This window comes from Lepisosteus platostomus, chromosome 2 (assembly GCF_059453375.1).
Source record: "Lepisosteus platostomus isolate fLepPlt1 chromosome 2, fLepPlt1.hap1, whole genome shotgun sequence".
Classification (NCBI taxonomy): Eukaryota; Metazoa; Chordata; class Actinopteri; order Semionotiformes; family Lepisosteidae; genus Lepisosteus; species Lepisosteus platostomus.
The window spans coordinates 3,194,140-3,211,085 of NC_142612.1; the positions used below are offsets into that span (position 1 = coordinate 3,194,140).

Below are 16,946 nucleotides of genomic sequence, written 5' to 3' on the forward strand. Positions count from 1 at the left end.
AAGGGGTGGACACCTATGCAAGACATTGTATTACAGTGCTAAATAATATAATACTAAATAATTAATACTAACCAGAACACTTTTATAAAACCTTATAGTAGCTCTATCTACACCTCCAAATGGAATTAAGATTGCAACTGTAAAATGAACACAGATTTGAAAAAATAATCTACTGTAAACCACTGAGATGCTATTAAGCCAGCAGATTTCTTAGCAAAAATAGAGTTGAGTAGACTACAAACACTGTGTAGCCAATAAAAATTGCAGATTCTTTGCAGATGAGGTTGGATGTAACAGACTATTTGGTATTTTAGGTGGTGTGGCCGTAAGCCATAGTCGGTATTTTGTTCTCTTTGTACAATAACAATCTGTCATAGAATTAAAAAGTCTAAAAACTTCTTGGCAACTTTCTGATGGTGTGAACAAGGTGCACAAATCGACACAATGAAATAACTGCATATGGAAAAGCATGTAACAGTTTCATAGTTTACATTTTGATATACATTATAAATAACAGAACTTTCTTCCTCTTGACTGGACTGTACTCAAAACTCGACAATTCCACATTTCAAAGAGTTTCTTTAATGACATCTCGGCAAACGTACTGCAAAATCTCATGTATTTTCGCAGCACAACTGTATCACTGCAGGGGCTTCACTGTTAATTAGAATGTGCCCCCTGAAAAGTCCACAGTTCTGCTATAACTAGTTTGCTTGCTATGACCTGAATATTGTTTGGCCCACGGGTAGTTAAAGAAGCATTACCTGTAATGAGAGCATCTGGCCTGGACTGCTCTTTCCTCCAGGCAGGAACAAACACAGTGATGTCTTTATGGCCTCGGTCCAGAAACCAGTCCACTGCCAACTGAATTCCATGGCAAGAAAACACCTCCTTGTTTCCATGGCTGAAAAGTCAGTAATATACACAGCTTAGAAAACAACTGTTCACATGCAACAAGAAAACAACTGCTCACATGTTTCAACAACTCATCTTGAGAACATTCACTGAACCTTTACTTTTGAAACGGAGAAACCTAAGGAGAAAAGACGTATTGTACAGTTAAAGTAAGCATTTTGGTTAAACCTCTCTGAATCCTCCGTTTTTTAAAAAATTCAACTCGTATTCACCAGTTTAATAAACCACCATCATGAAAATACAGCATTACGGGCTAAACTATGAATGTGGCTTTTGTGGCTAAATAGGTGATATATGGGTTATAACTGGAAATAAATGGGTAATGGCAAATATTATCCTCTTAGTTGAGAACAAGGCAGCTGATAAACAGTTTCCCACAAAAAATAAATTGGGCAATCTTAATTATATTGAAAAACCAACATTATCATAGTGTGGGGAGGATATGCAACTATAGGTTAACATTCTGCTTTTATTTTTTATTGCAGTGTAATCTGCAGTGAGCACATAAACCCTATTTGTCACATGAATACACACCCTCGTAGATCACCTCAATGCCAGACATGGTTCTGGATAAGACTGCGCTTAAAGGGGGATCTACTGTCCCGAAGTTATCAGACCGGTTATTTAATCTCAGTAACAAAATAAACTCATTGACGTTATAGAAACAAAAGAAATTTGGGATTAAGCACAAAATTGTTAAAGTACTGTAAATCACCACGTTGTTGCAAACCCCTGGTCTCACAGGCAAGAGCAAGAGTTCCCACAAAGGGCAATGTAAGCAGCCCTTCCTGCTCACTAGTCACTGTAATGATGACGTACGAGTGATGGAATGTGACGTACGAGCAAATAAGTACAGTTTTGAATTAGACATTTCACTACAGAAATGTTCCATGCCACCTGCATGCAGAATTACTATTTACTTGTTATTTGTCGGCAAAACCATCTAGAAATCCAGAGCACTATTTCTTGGATTAAAAGAGATGTATTCACGAGCCTCCTTCTTCATGACGCGACAGGGATGATTCACCTCACCGGGCGTTATGTTGCCTCATTCTGAATCGCAAAACGCAGTGCTGGGCGTACCTGCAAATTTCTTCTATGTTGTGGTGCAAATTGGAGGTTTTACAAGCTGTGCACATTTGGCCTTTATCGTGGTTTGAAATGCGCTCTTCAATGCCGATTCATTTCAACCCCAAAAGGTAAAAATTGTGCTGCAGCTCCCCTTTAAGCTAAGAAAGTACAGGTAGACTTCAATTAAAACACTGATTTGCACGTTTTGGGTTTTAAGGCCCCTATAAAACATATAAACCGTTTCTTAATTTAGGACTTTAAAAGGCTTGATGGGGTGTTTGAGGCTGCACACTCTGCAGCACCCAGTTTCGCACCAGGACGAACAACGCCACTTGGGCACAGAGCTCGCCGTTTCGGCCACCGACCTCCTCCTGTCGTTTCACACTTGCTAAAAACATCTCAGGACGCCCCCCTGTCTCGGTCTGTAAATTATGTTTAGATTGTATGAAACCTAAAATTCAATCAACAACATCTTAAATCAAGGCCACTGCACGGGAAAAAAAAATCGAAATTCAGTGGAAAGAACTGGCGATTAAACCCGTTACGTTCGTTTTATAAAAACAATGAGCCATCCGTCCGCCCGTTCTCTAACCTCTTTGTGCAATTCGAGGTCGTGGGGGGAGCCAGCGCGGCAAACAAGGGGTACAAGGCAGGCTACCCCACTGGACGGGACGCCAGTCCATCGCAGGCAGACACTGTCACAGACACGCACACGCTCACACCCACAGACAACTTCCCAGACGCCCATCAGCCTACTAGCACGTCTTTGGGACAACCATGACACCCACATTCAATGAATACAGTTCTTAAAATATTCTACAATAATCAGCTATTACTCCAAATAAGGAATAATGCAGGATTACTTCAGACTTTAAAATAAACCACACTTACAGAAATTGGCTCACGGGCTGTAACAAAGATCGCTGCGCAGTTGGGAAGCACCAGAGAGCACACAACTCACATGCACTCATCCCTGGCTATACGAGCACAACCAGTTCCAGAATTTTTGCTCGTCGGTGAAAACTCGTAAAAGTGACACAAAAGTCCCATTAAAATACATGTGCAAGTCTTAGATTCTCTCCGCATGCTCAGAACTAAACATAAACCCGTTGAGTACAGGTGTTTCAACTTTCCATAACCATATGTTACAACATGTGGAACTTGCCAACACCTCTTTTCTACACAACCTGTTATGTTTAAAGGCGTCAGGAAGCAGTTATATGGAAGAATGATATCAGCATATCTAAAGCACACATGAACAACAAATATGACGTTAACTAATCAAAATTCTTACTAAACAATAATGACATTTATAAATCCTTTGCAAATAAAAAGACAAAACCCCTAACCGTAAAAGTAAGCAAGATGTCAAACTGTCTGGCGAGATTAATGCTGTGCATTCACAGCGCACATAATCAAAATCATACATTTCATAAACCTGAACAGGTTCACTAGTGAAGTCTAATTAGTTAAGGAGCAATTTCTGCAACTGAATGCAACAAAGTACAGTTTAAGGGTCTCTCTGCCCCCAGCCAACCTCTGAACAGTGAGCAGAACATGCTTTTGGCTGCGTTTAGCTCAGCAAACTAAGGGAGGTTATCGCTTGAAGACTGGCAGTGGCTACAGAATCATCACCGAGATGATGATAGCTGCGCATTCCCGAGGATCTCAGACCTCCGGCACGGGACCCTCGCAAACCGCGCAGGTACAGCTGGTGGACAAAACTGGAAACACCTGGGTAAAAAGGTACAGAGGTGTGGCTCCTTCACTAAACAATATCCCAGCATGCTGGGGATCATGCAATACAATACGAGACAGGCCCAGGTGCCTATGATCAGGGCAGCACAACTGCAGGACGAGACCTAAGCGACTCTGAAACACGGGAGACTGTTGGGGCTCATTTGGTAGGAGCATCAGCGTCCGGGACCGCTCAGCCCACTGATGTTTCAACAGCAGCGGGGTCTCAGACGACATCAGCATGGAGGCTGTGTCGAAGAAAACTCAGTCTTCACTCAGGTTGGGAGATTGTCAACAGAGATCTTTAATACGATCAGCTGAAGGGGAGCACATCACAGAGATAGGGTTTCCCCTAGCACTCAAGACATGCTCATTGGACTGAAGCTTTACTCTCCTTTTTGTACATTAAAAGTAGGCAAGACTTTTACATATCAGAGGAACATACAGGGAAAGGGGCAGTGTCAGAAGTCAAACAACCAGGACAGGGAGATGCCATTTGGGATCCTACAATCTGTTTCATATCTCTCTGGTTGAATGGGTGTGAGGAATCACAGGCTTTAGTTTGCACCTAAGACAGTGGTCTTAGGTGCGAACAGAAAACCTTTCCCGCACATAGTCACTGTCCTGACCTTCTGACTCGATCTTCCAGAGCTGGAAGGGAGGGACACCATCGGTACTGGGGAACAGTGGGTGGAAGCATGGACTCCTGGATTGTGATATCCGCGCATTCATTGGAATGCAAAGGCAAAATGAGGAGAGCAACTGCAAACTAAAACCTGAGTTACGAGCAGGCAGGATTACCTACAATTTTCGTTCATCATACCAGCAATGGTGTAAAGTGGTGTAAAGAGTACAGGCACTGGTCTACTCAGCACTGAAGAAACGTAAAAGGGCCAGATGAATCATTCTTCACCACGTTCTCAAGAGACAACTGCATGTGTGGCACCCACCTAAAGTGCTCTACACTTACGACTGCCTGGTTGGTTCCAACAGTGATGGGGTCGGGTGGCTCCACACTGTTTCCGCTATGATTTGTGCACACATAGAAGGCAAGAGGAGGAGGAGAGAAACTAATGTTCCCGAGCGCATTTCAGCTGGGACTACCATCCAGCCTGTCCAGTTCCCCATCCCATATAAAGTTCCCTTGCTTTTTAGAGCAAAGAGCAAGGTCAAACAGAAAAGAGACTAGACCACCTGCTGGGACTCAAGGGAATCGGATCAGCCACTGGGTGACACAATTAAGCCGTTCTCCGGTAAGCAAGACAGAAAGTGGTCTGTTGGATGAATAAAGCAGGAAAACCTGGAGGAGTAAACATTCTTCAGGACCTGAACCCGAGGCCAGTGTAATCAATGACGTCGCCCAAAATAAGGAACATTACTGGTAGACTAAGGGGGCTACGAAAGGGCTGGGAGGCATGGGGAAATTATAATGCATGTACCTTTACTGATCAGTTAGAGAAACAAAAGCTCCTCCACGGTTTAGGCCCACTGACAACGGAACACGCCGTCCCATTTTATACTCATCGACAACGTATGACTCACGACAGCTGCTCACACTGGCACAGCCTTGCTAAAACCTTGCAACTCCATCCCCTGTGTCTACACAGCGGTGAAATTGGTTATCAGGAGCATCAGAACGGAGCAGACCACACGGCCAGATTCTGACAGGGGGATATCTCAATCTCAATCATGGAAATGTACGGAATGGGATCGCTCCGAGCACAAAATCACGCCCCGTCATTTAATCCAACGTGGATTTTTCCCTATAATTCCATCCATACATTACCAGAAAGTTAATTGTCTGTAAATCCCATTCACTGCTCTACAAGACATACTGGTTTGCAAAAAAAAATACTTTGCCTCCACACGGGAAATACGTGGTCACCAAACTACTGAACCAAGCCAACAGGAAAGGCCTGGAACTGTCTCTCCTCAGTGGTGTCCTTTGGTACACCATGAGGTTGATGGTGAGCTCCCTGAGTTCCCTTCACTCTTGAATAAGGACTTAATTTGTTTTACCTAAGATTTCCTAATAGTTTACCTTGTCTTCCAAAGTAAACACAAAATCCCACCCTCTCTGTACAGTCCCACATGTTCGTGGGACTGTCACCAGCAAACAAAATCAGACCACCAGACAAACTTTCACAACTTTCAGACACGCTAAACAGACAAATCATTCAGCTCAAAACCAAGGTCCCTTCAAGAGCCAATGCATTTAACTGTGAGAAAGGCAACACACAAAAATGCTACCTGCTTACACTTCCAAAGACAGCTCAAATACTGTATAACGGATCACACTTCCTCGCACTGCCTATAACAGTGATCAACTCTAAAAAGTGATGGATTTATTCCATTTATTAACAATACCCAGAAAAAAGCTACCCTTGCTAAGTTCTTCCACTGAGGAAAGCTATTGAGAGAGGGCTCTGTAACCATGAATAATTAAATTACTGTTGCCAACAGTGATCATTAAAGATATTTCAGAGAGTTCTGTGCGGTCTGAATGTGATGTGAATGATGCACTGATTCAGCAGGTATCTTCTTCAAAATCAAAATAGGAGAAACAGCTGCATGTCTGAAAAGCTGCATGTCAAAGGGGCTTATTTTCTATGACATGCTGTACACAGTGCAGGCAGGTAAAGAAGTGAGCCAAGCTTTTCTTTTTGGTGACTGATCACACTGCACAGATTAAAAGCTACAAGGATTTAGCTAAAAAAAGGTTTAAAATATAGAACGTCAGTCCATTCCTCTTATAAAAAGACTCCCTCATTCTCAAGATGCAACAACAAAATATGAAATATACTGTGAGTCTAACCACTGGAGCTCAGTTATTTCTTGCTCCTTAAAAATTGTTGTTCAAATACTGTCATTACTCAAACTTTATTATCACAAGTTGCGACCTGATAACTCAAGACTTAAAGAGGGAAATTTGGATCTATTTATAAACCGTTATCAGCCATCTGGCATGCAGCAAAACTCCCTGGCCTTTGTGCAGTCACTGCGGTCATGTTCTCTTGCTGATGTACTGGCTGAGCTTTGGTTTGGACTGTGCTTATGTCTATGCAAGGCAGAGACTAGGACCAAACTCATTTAATCTCCCCCAAGATGACAAATATTCATATATAACTTTTACCCTTGTTCAGAGAACCACATGAACAAGTGCACAACTTAAAGCTTCTAAATATTCTGTATTTTGAGTAAAACAAAGTGAAGTATGGACAGTGTCTGGAAAACAATTATCCACAGATAAAGCCTGTCTTGTTCACACTGTTGTGGCTCAGTACAGCGCAGCAATGTGACTGCAATAAACCTGCTGTAACATATGAAGCTATTTTGATATTTCATTTGCAATTGTGATTTTGTTTTAAAACAGCCTTAAAACCCTACACTGGCAGCCCTGCTCTGTTATCACTTACTCTTACCACACCCATCTTTTTTATAAAAGTGCTACCAGCTGTATTAGAAAATAAAAGGTCTGTTTTAATTTTGTTTCACTCTGCACTCATTCCCTAGGTCTCAATTATGCAGCTTTAACAGCAAAGTAGCACAATGTTATCTTCTGAGTGTGATCTTCTGTTGATTATCCTTTCTACTCTCTATCCTGTAGGAATTTATTTGGAGAAGTATATCAAAGCAAAGCTGAAACACGTATTACTTATGCAAGAAACTTGCTATGCAACTGGTCCGTCATTTCTGAGATTTATTTTATTAATTCTCAACCAGGTTTAGACTTACTGTGCAGCTCCTAAGTATCACAAATAACAGATATTTATATCAAACTAAATATTTTCAGTTTGCGACCTGCCGCTTGAGTAATCCTGATCATACAGCAGCTGGCAGTAGATGTGACCCAGGCTCAAACCCAAGATCAGAAAGGTGAGCTCAGACAAGCCCCTTTACTGGACGAGCAGCTCAGGAGGCATCCCCAAAACTACTTTCAAAACACCAAATTTCAATATTTGCCACAAAAAAAAACACGATTTCAGTACCATCCAACACTACAGGGTAGGCGCTGTAGGACTTCCCAAAAGGTTCCCGAGGGCAGCAAGCATATCGTTTTCATCTCGCACAGCAGCACCCTACCTCTAAGGTACACGTTACCCCACACGTTTAGATCTGAAACCGTTTGGTTTTCATCAGAAAATAAATTCCAATCTTGCCTGTTGTAAACACACTCCTTGATTACTGCCTAAGCTCGTCTCATGACACAAAAACATGATCAGCTTAAAAAAAGGAAGCCTGGAAATTCTGACGTTTGCAAAACACTTCCGAACGGTTTCTGGTTAGCACTGAAAACAACTTAATCCGAAGATCAGAAAAGTGGCCTGATCACGTCGGCCTGCAATTGAGATGTTTGACGAGCTCAAGGGTATTTTAAAACGGGACAGATACTTGTTTCCTTCAAACGCGTTAAAGGTAAAAACGGAAAGACCGAGATGACTTTTAAAGGACAAAAGCGGAGATGAGCTGTGTCCCGATCGACACCGCGGCCCCCTCGGATTCGTTTCCGCAGGCAGGCAGATGTCCGGAGGACTCCTCACCTCATGGCCACGTTGCTGCCGTCGATGACGATGGGCCTTAAGTTGTCGTTGTCGTCCGCCGCCTCCGCGCTGGGCAGCGGGTCCGAGCTGTCGGCCAGCGATAACGACGCGCAGGAGGAAGAAGAGGAAGAGGAGGAGGAGGACGACGACGAGCTGGAAGAACAGGACGACGAGGAGGAGGAGGCCGCGGAGGCCGCACCGCCCCCCTGCTCCGCCTCGGACTTACTCCCCAGCTTCACGAGCTCCCCCAGGATGTCGTTGATCAGCGCCTCCGGGCCCAGCTTGTTCAGCACCAGCTGCACCTGCTCCTCTGCGTACCCCAACTTGAGCGCAAACTCCATTTTGGTCTGATACTCCCTGAGCGCGTCTGGGGGCTTGTTTTCCGGCGATAAATCCGGCGGGCCCCGGGCGGGCGGCTCCACGCACGGTGAGCGGCAGAGCTGCCGGTGGCCTCGGTGCGCGGACCCGCCGCCCGGCGGCTCCCCGGCGCTGCGGAGCTGCTCCGCGTCGCTGTCCGAGCCGGCGCCGTCCTCCGAGTCCCCCAGGGAACTGCTGCAGGTCTCCTCCGCAGACCCGGCCCCCGCCTCCACCTTGTCCATCACAGGCTGCTCTCGCGGGGTCCAGGGGGCGCTCACGCCAGCCTGTCGGTGCGTGCTTTCCACATGGAGGTAGTCCAATTCCAGACCCAGGTCCAGGAAGCCCTCTACTGCATCGTCCAGGTGGTCCTTCAAGCCCATGAAGCTGTCGCATTCATCCGGGTCCTCGCCTCCGGTGCTGCTCTGCTCTTGGAAGTAAAGTGCTCGGTAATCCTGGGAAACACATCAACGAGGACAAAGACTCAGTATTGCCAAGACTCTCAACTGCAGCTTCTCTGATCCTAACAACGCGTGCGGCCCTGGATTACTTCAGGAAAACAGATCTCTCCCTAGATCTCGACTCATTTGATCTTAAATTGCTACCTTTTCCTGACCCAGTAACACTTCATATTCCTATTGAAAACCATACCTGTCACACAGAAACTCAGCACCTTGTACTTCCCCCGAGTACTCGGAAAGGAAGAATAAAAAAAATCTACTTTGGAAGGAGGTTTATTGTGCTTTCTCCGAAAGCACAAATGTCTGCGTAAAAAAAAAAAGTTTAGACCTTTTACTGCTTCTTCAAAAGTTTGAACTCAAATTCGTATGTTTATGGTCATACAGTTTAACAGTGAACCTCGTTAGTCTTCAGCAAAGGTGAAAGAAGTTTTACTTCTGGTTATTCAAATGTAGAGGCATTGATCAAAACCACAGTGAGAAATAACCCCAAATGTCCCAAGCAAACATGGGCATTAGGAACACAGTACGAGAAGACGCATTTTGGACTTGAAACAGTGGAAAACATTTCATGCAAAAAATCCCCATTCACACTGGTCTCTTCTACAATACACACAATACGCTGCTTCAACCTAGTTAGGCCCCATCGGCGGCTGCTCCGTGCTGGATCAGAGCTGTCCTAACCCCAGTGCAAACACAAATCTCAAGTCGGCACAGAGGAGGAATGCACAAAACCAGCACTACGCGACACTGGCACAGTGAGGCCAAAAAGAAAAAAACAGAGCCCTTTGTCCATAAATACTGGAAGATGAGGTCTACACCTTCAGATCTCACAGGATTCAAAGCAGCATTTTGCATTTGATTTTGGTATCGTGGCAGTTTCCCTGGGCAGGTTCTCCAGATAAGACATTATTAATCCCGTAGGGAAATTGATGGTAACACACATTTACTGTAGGACCTGGTCAATACAGGACGCAAATACCAGGTTTAGGTCAGACTCACCCAATGGTACATCCCCTCAAACAGCCTATTTAGGCCCTCAGCCTGTTGCCATTTCACTTTCTCTATTTCAGTCTTCTTTTACTTTATTATTTTTTAAGCTCCCAGTGGATTCCATCTACTCTTGGACTCAACCTCAGTCTGCAAGACTGCAAGTCTGCAAGGGTGTTGAGGATGGTTTGTGAAAATGCTGGGTGGATGCTGTCCGTTATCGGCTTTATGTTGCATATTTCGATTGCAGAGGCATGAGCTCGACGAAACAATGAGCTGTGTCCATAAAGAACTGAAGCTCTCAGGGACACAACAACCGGCTGGTCTGCTTGGTTCTCTAGATCCTATAGCTAAGAGTTTGAGATTTCTTGCAAAAGATGCTATTTTTTCCTACAGCCAAGACTTGACCACTTTACCAGCCCAGCTCCCCAGGAGCTAGAGGCTCTCCGTTGCAGTCCCCTGTTACAGCGAGAGAAACCAGCTGCAACAGGAGCCCCAGATCTCTCCCTCACGCGCAGTATGCACGCTGACTATGTTGTCCAGGTTGTTAAAGAAGCAACTGGATGAGATTCTGGCCACAGACCACCCAGTGAGTCATTAGGGATGCTTAGGAAGGGGTGGAGACACACCAGCAAGAGGAATTTCACTCTCCAGGGGGAAATCTCAAACCGGTGTCCCCGTGTTTTATCGTGCTGGAGGAGATACTGTCGTTTGATGTTAAAGATGTTAAGATGTTAAACTGGGGGCCCGACCGCCTGCGGGTCTTAAAAATCCCACAGCAGTTTCACAAAAGTGGAGGGATGACAACCTCAGGGCCCTCCTTGAACCGCAGTCTCTCTCTACCTGGTCGACCTTCACTTCCACACTTAAACTGTATAACCTCACCCTTCTCGACCTCTCAGCTGGAGCTCTGGCTCTTCCCCTGCTACGCACACACACATTACACTGGATCCCTTAGGAATACAACAGCTCAGTGTATGGTAATGTCATTTATATATGAGAATACATTGAAAAAATAGGGTGATTAAACATTCAATGAATCTAACCATGAAAAAGAAAAACACTTTGTAAATAAATGTTTCAACATTTCAGAATCAAGTTACTGAAGTTTGAAAAGGAGAATTGACAATCACAGCCTAGAATAATACAGTGCCAATTCTGCTTAGCACAGATGATTTGAGACCATGTACAGTGTTTTCAAAATGTGGATTCTGTTTTCAAGGATTGGAAAGTAAAAAGAGAAAAAAAAAAAGGAACAGACGTCAACCAAGACTGAAAACCTTCTAAATCTTAGGGGAAGGAAAAAGCAGAAACAGAAATAAGAGGCTCAGACAACAGCACTTCCAATAATCCAATAAGAGCAGCTGATTTTAGAAAAAACAATGATTGACACTTACAGCAGAAGGGAACAGATTCTCTGGTGAAATGACACAGTAGCAGACACCTAATTATGACATCACATTCGGCACTCTCTTGATTGAGTGCCTTCTGTGATAAGACGGTACTTGAAGAACTTTTCTCATTTGTCCTTTGACTAATATACCCTCAATATTAAAAACTGGAACCATACGAAAGCACTTCATATTGTAGCCTCTGCTGAAACACCTTTCTATAAATGCGTTCATGGAGGGCAATCCTTCGATGCAGCTAAAAGCCTCACTTGGAAACCAAACATGTATGTGAACGTACTGTACATTAAATACTAAACTATTTCTCCATTCGCTCTCTGGGTTTCACATCCTCCGCTGCTTTAGAACTTCCTGGACTGCAAATCTGACTGATGTATAACATGATAACTTTTCTCATGAAGTGAACCGTTTGGGCACGACTGGCCGTGCTGCTCCCCTCTCAGGTGTTCCTAATCTCACTCACTACCAGCAGATGATGCCCCGACGGTGTGGGATAACGCCTCTCAACACTCTTCCCACAGGGCTGGAGTGTGGGGTTTTGGGTAGTGCTCATATGGCTTTTAAAGTGCTCAAGACCCCCAGCTGATGTTCATTTTAAACCTGTTCTGGTAAGGCTGGATTTTTAGGGAGGCGTTTTCACATTGAAACGTGGGAGCAAATCCTCCGCGCTAAAACGGAAGGTTCATCTCAGAATGACTTCGGGGCTTTAGGGCTTCAGAACAAAAAAAAAACCCGCTGCAGCCTCTCCTGCCTAATCTCTCGATCTCATTTTGTACTATAAAAACATACGTCAAAACACATTAAACGCACTGAACTACATAAGGCTACCAGGGCCTTTAACAGAGCAATGATCTCCATCTGAGCGCTTCGATTCTCAAGCAGGGAATTCTAACTTATCTTTCAGCTACGGGTCACAATTCAGCAACGACGACCACTAGTTTCCTCCAGTTGCGAATCCAGCACTAAATTACCAACGGACCCATATATTTGTTTGCAGGAGCAATAGACCGAAAAAGAGAGGGCGATACAAACATTAAGCATCGAAAATGATGGCACTTTATTTACACTAAAGAAAAAGTAACTTCTTTATGACTAAAGGTTTCCATGTGGCAGAGGCTGGGGTTTTTTGGGCGCTATTTTTACACTGTAGCAACGGGGTATTACTGCTAAACCGACCAGTGAAAGATAAAGCATCACACTGACATCAACAGCAAACTAAACTAGTGCAGGGCAACAGAAGAACACTTCTCTAATGAATACAAACCCAACATGCTATCATAGTACTGAGGAGAGATGACCAAAAGGATTACAGAACAGAGAGGTGGCATCTTGAACTTTCAAGATCTTCCATTTAATATGCCCCTGCTGTTCGGTGGGCAGTGAAACTTGAGGTATTTTAATTGGAGCTCTCCCAGATGCCTTGCTGTGAAACCAGCAATGGTACTGCAGCTACACTAGACATAAACAGGATGGAGGGGTTCGGTTTTATGAGAGGAGCTTGTGACAGTCTGGTATCTAAAAGCCTAAAGCACACTTTGTCTTTCACTTCAACAGAAGTTTTCCTCAAAAGAATTGATGTAATACGCTGGGAACACCTTCTTCCAGCACTACACCTATTTTCCTGCGATTTCTAGAGGCCCCGAAACAAACCTTATCTACCTGATCGGACTGATCTTAGACATGATCGTAGGCTTTCCTCCCTACATTTGGAAGAGATTTTAATGCTCGGTAATTCTTCAAAAGGACCCTATTTCACTAAAATCTATTGATGTTAGTTAGGTCTTGCAGTTGTACAATTAAATATTAGGAGTAATAGTATAGTGTATCTAGACCCAATCCAAAAAGACTTTCTGCTCACTTGATTATTCCATTAACATTATGCATGGACTGCCGACGATGCGTTTTTTCATGTAATGTACAGCAGAATGTTCTGCAAGAGGGAGAGATTTTAAAATAATGTTACGGATTAAAAATGCAATTTTACATTTCAAGTATTACTGATATTTTTACATTTAAACATTATAGTTTACGCTATATGTGGACTCAAGTTAAAAGGTGTATGATTCTATATATAAAGGAGAACAATAACTTCAAACTCCACAAACAGAAATGTCAGCTACAGTTACTTATGGGGTTTCTATTTCTATTTAGAAAAGGGGTTCATCTGAGAGCGCTTTTCTAAGTCTAAATTCTTAGTCTGATGCTTTATTTTATAAATTGTGAAAAAATAATGGTTTAATTCTCTTGAGCCCACGTTTATAGCGAAAGTAATTGTAAAATCTTCAGCTGTGCTGAAATGAACATGAACAATTTTCTGTGATGATATTAAATGTCATAAGTCTTCAATCTCAGTTAAAAACTTGTTCAAAATGAATACACTTCCAATGGACGGTTATCCGCTTGGCACGAAAGCCTCAAAAGCGCACAATTAAAATGAAAATACCCTTATGACTTCACAAACCAAACTAAAGGAATTTTAACTCCGTCAAGCGAAGGTCATCTCATCGTTTACCTTTTCTGTCAATAGATGTACCCCAAACATGCATCTTCAGCGCATTCCAATCATGGAACGGTAACAGTATGTCACCTAAATTGTACTTGTCTGGGTTTATTTTAATGTCCTTTTCAATTCTGATTTAGTACATCTCATGTGGGTTTAGCTGAAGGAATAAATAGTATAATGTTGGTGTAAAACACTGGAAGACAGATTTACACCTAATTTCAATCATTTGGACATTTGCATTCTTATAATGTCTTACAATGCTTGTTTGAAACAGTGGAACTGGCTTTCTGAAAGATTCAACAAAGCATTCTTTTTTTCAAATGTAACACTTCTGTAAAGAATGTGGAGGAGTTAATAATAATCCTTGTACTTATTAGCAAAACAACAATGGTCGGGTCTTCTTTATCTTCTTTGAAAAAGGTTAAATTTAACCTGCTGCCACATCTCAGTATTTCAGAATGATATTGTACGGCATCAAAACCAATAGCCACTTTCCACTTCCCCTGCCTCTAGGTTCCAAGTAATAAATCAACACATTTTTACAAAACCAAGGTGCACCACGTTGTGCACTTTGTAGCACACTTCCTCTTCTGTTCCTCTTGTATAAGAAGGAAACACTCTCCTAAAATGTGTCCAAACTGATGAGATTAACAGGGCTTTAAACTGCTCAGCATTTCATTTCCAGAGAGAGGGGGAGAGAGAAACATTGCGAGAAAGTTATCCGAGTATCTCTGAAGAACCAGGAGCAGTAGCAGCACAGGAAGATGTGGCATGCATGGTGTGCTCTGGCCTTCAGCACGCACTCACTGAAACCTATTAAAGACAAATGAGTTGGATAGGGAGCTGCCTAGCAACGCGCCCCTTGTTGCTAAGCTGCTGCTGCTTCAGCATGTCCCCAATGAATGCCATGACAGTGAAGGAATAATTTGGTCCTCACAAAAGACCACAAAAGAGGCAGGGGCTCAAGTGTGTCTGGCTCCCCCCTCTGAACAAAGCAGCTGCCAAAGCAATCTGGGCGCTGCTGCACTATTGTTCCACAGACCTTGCTGTGCGCTCCGACTGGCAACAACTATTCAGTCGACAACTTATAGATCCCCTCTTCATTTCAGTCGCTCAGCTGAGTCACCGTCAGACAGAGCGATGCTTCAAGGTCCTGGGTCTTTTGGGACAGGAAATCATCTGTTATTGTATCTTCAATAACATGGAAACATTTCCATATATGAAAAGCTCACTTTCATTCGCCTGCATTTTTGATAACAGCACTTCATGGATTATAAGCAAACACATTATAGCTTGAAGCCTGAAGGGCAGTGATAGACCATAACTAAATAAGAAAACTAAACTCAGATGGTCTAAATCCTGCAGGTTTCTTGCAGGTTCTGTGGCAGGTTTGTTATGAACAAACTGTAACAAAACAAAATTGCAAATCGAGCTATTCCCATAGACTCTTTAGTACAATTGTCTAGAGATAAAAATGAACAGAGACTGAAGATACAGTGAACATTGCTGTAAGAGCACGTCGGCCTTATGAAAAAAAGAGTAAATTGTTGAAAGTGTGTTGAGTAACATCAAGAAAACCGAATCAAAGTCAAAGATCAAAACCTTTAAAGATCTGAAGTCATACAGATAAAGGCATTGGGTCAACTGTTTCCTTTTATGCGAGGCTTGTAGTTTGGAAATCATCACAAAGAGATAAATGTGGACTAGAGATGCGAGATGGTAAAAGTAGACAGGTTCTACATGAATAACGCCAAAATTAAAATACCACAGTTTTCTGTTATTATTTGGAAAAAAAAAACCTTTTCTTAAAAAGAAAGAAAAATACCAATTCCAAATTTGTACTGGATAAAGTTGTAAGGAAAAAGGCAACAAACCTGTTCTTTATTGGTTATGCAGAGATAGTTTTAACTATTTAAAGGGGGACTACAATCACAATTTCTCAAACCGGTTATTAAATCTTGATAACATAAATCAATCAATGGTATCGCATGTAACAAATTCTGAATTCAGCTCAAAATCATGAACTTCGTGAAAACTGTCTATGGGTCGCCATGTTGTCGAGAACTCGCAAGAGTTGTGAGGTTAGGTAGTCCTTCCTGATCGTTCACTGTACTGACTAACATCAAACAGTTGAGAGCAATATTTTTACTGGATTAAAAGAGATTGTTTACAATGTAATGAGGCCGCTTAATGTCACTGGAGGTTTTATTGCCTTGTTCTGATTCACAGAATATGGAGCTGTGCAGACCTGGACATTGCTTCTATTTTCTGATGTACATTAGAGGATTTACACATTACTGTGTACATTTTACTTTCACTGCGTGATAGAAACGCACTCATCAACCGTGAAATACAGCAATAACAATGCAGTTCCTCCTTAATATAGGGACACTAACCTTTATCCATATAATGATATAAAAAAATAAAATCTGCTAAACACAATGCAACAGTTTGACAGATCTACCCATACAGAATAGATGCATGCATAATTCCCAAATAATTTCCATCGCTTACAAAGCCAAATATCTGGGACCCATCTGTGCATGGCAGTGAAAGGATTCCAAATCAGTTCTTACTTGCGATGTTCTTTCACATTGGAGGAAATAGCTGAATGTATTATGCACTCATCACACCTCTGTAAGATGGAAAAAGAGATGATAAAACCTGTAGGAACAATCTTGATCCTACTATTACTTTTTTTTTTTAAATGTAACACAAAATGTCATTCAACAGAAGATTTAAAACTCTATGGTTTTTAGAAGATTATCGAGTTAGAAGACTGGAAAAATGTCAGACAAATATGGAAAGGAGCAGGACAGCTTGCTTTATCAGATCATATATTGAGAGTCAATTAATGTCAAGTAGCCAGCATTAAGAATTAGATCTACCCATGGAGTGACTTCTACAAAGTGTCCCAAAGATGGGTTTTTAAAGCAGATCCTACACCCTGTTCATGCATTCCCTGGGT

General features: G+C 42.6%; 1 protein-coding gene across 3 annotated transcripts in view; it reads right to left on the bottom strand.

Moving 5' to 3' along the window:
* LOC148675705 (putative ribonuclease ZC3H12C) overlaps positions 1-16,946 on the bottom strand; it is a 47,809-nt gene that overhangs the window by 15,699 nt on the left and 15,164 nt on the right. For all 3 annotated transcript variants that reach the window (XM_088645714.1, XM_088645704.1, XM_088645697.1), the window contains 2 exons: positions 8,265-9,073; positions 765-904 (listed from right to left, as the gene is read on the bottom strand). In XM_088645714.1, the coding sequence (XP_088501840.1) occupies positions 765-904; positions 8,265-9,001 (877 nt within the window). In that variant the 5' untranslated portion in view covers positions 9,002-9,073. The remainder of the gene's footprint in view (positions 1-764; positions 905-8,264; positions 9,074-16,946) is intronic.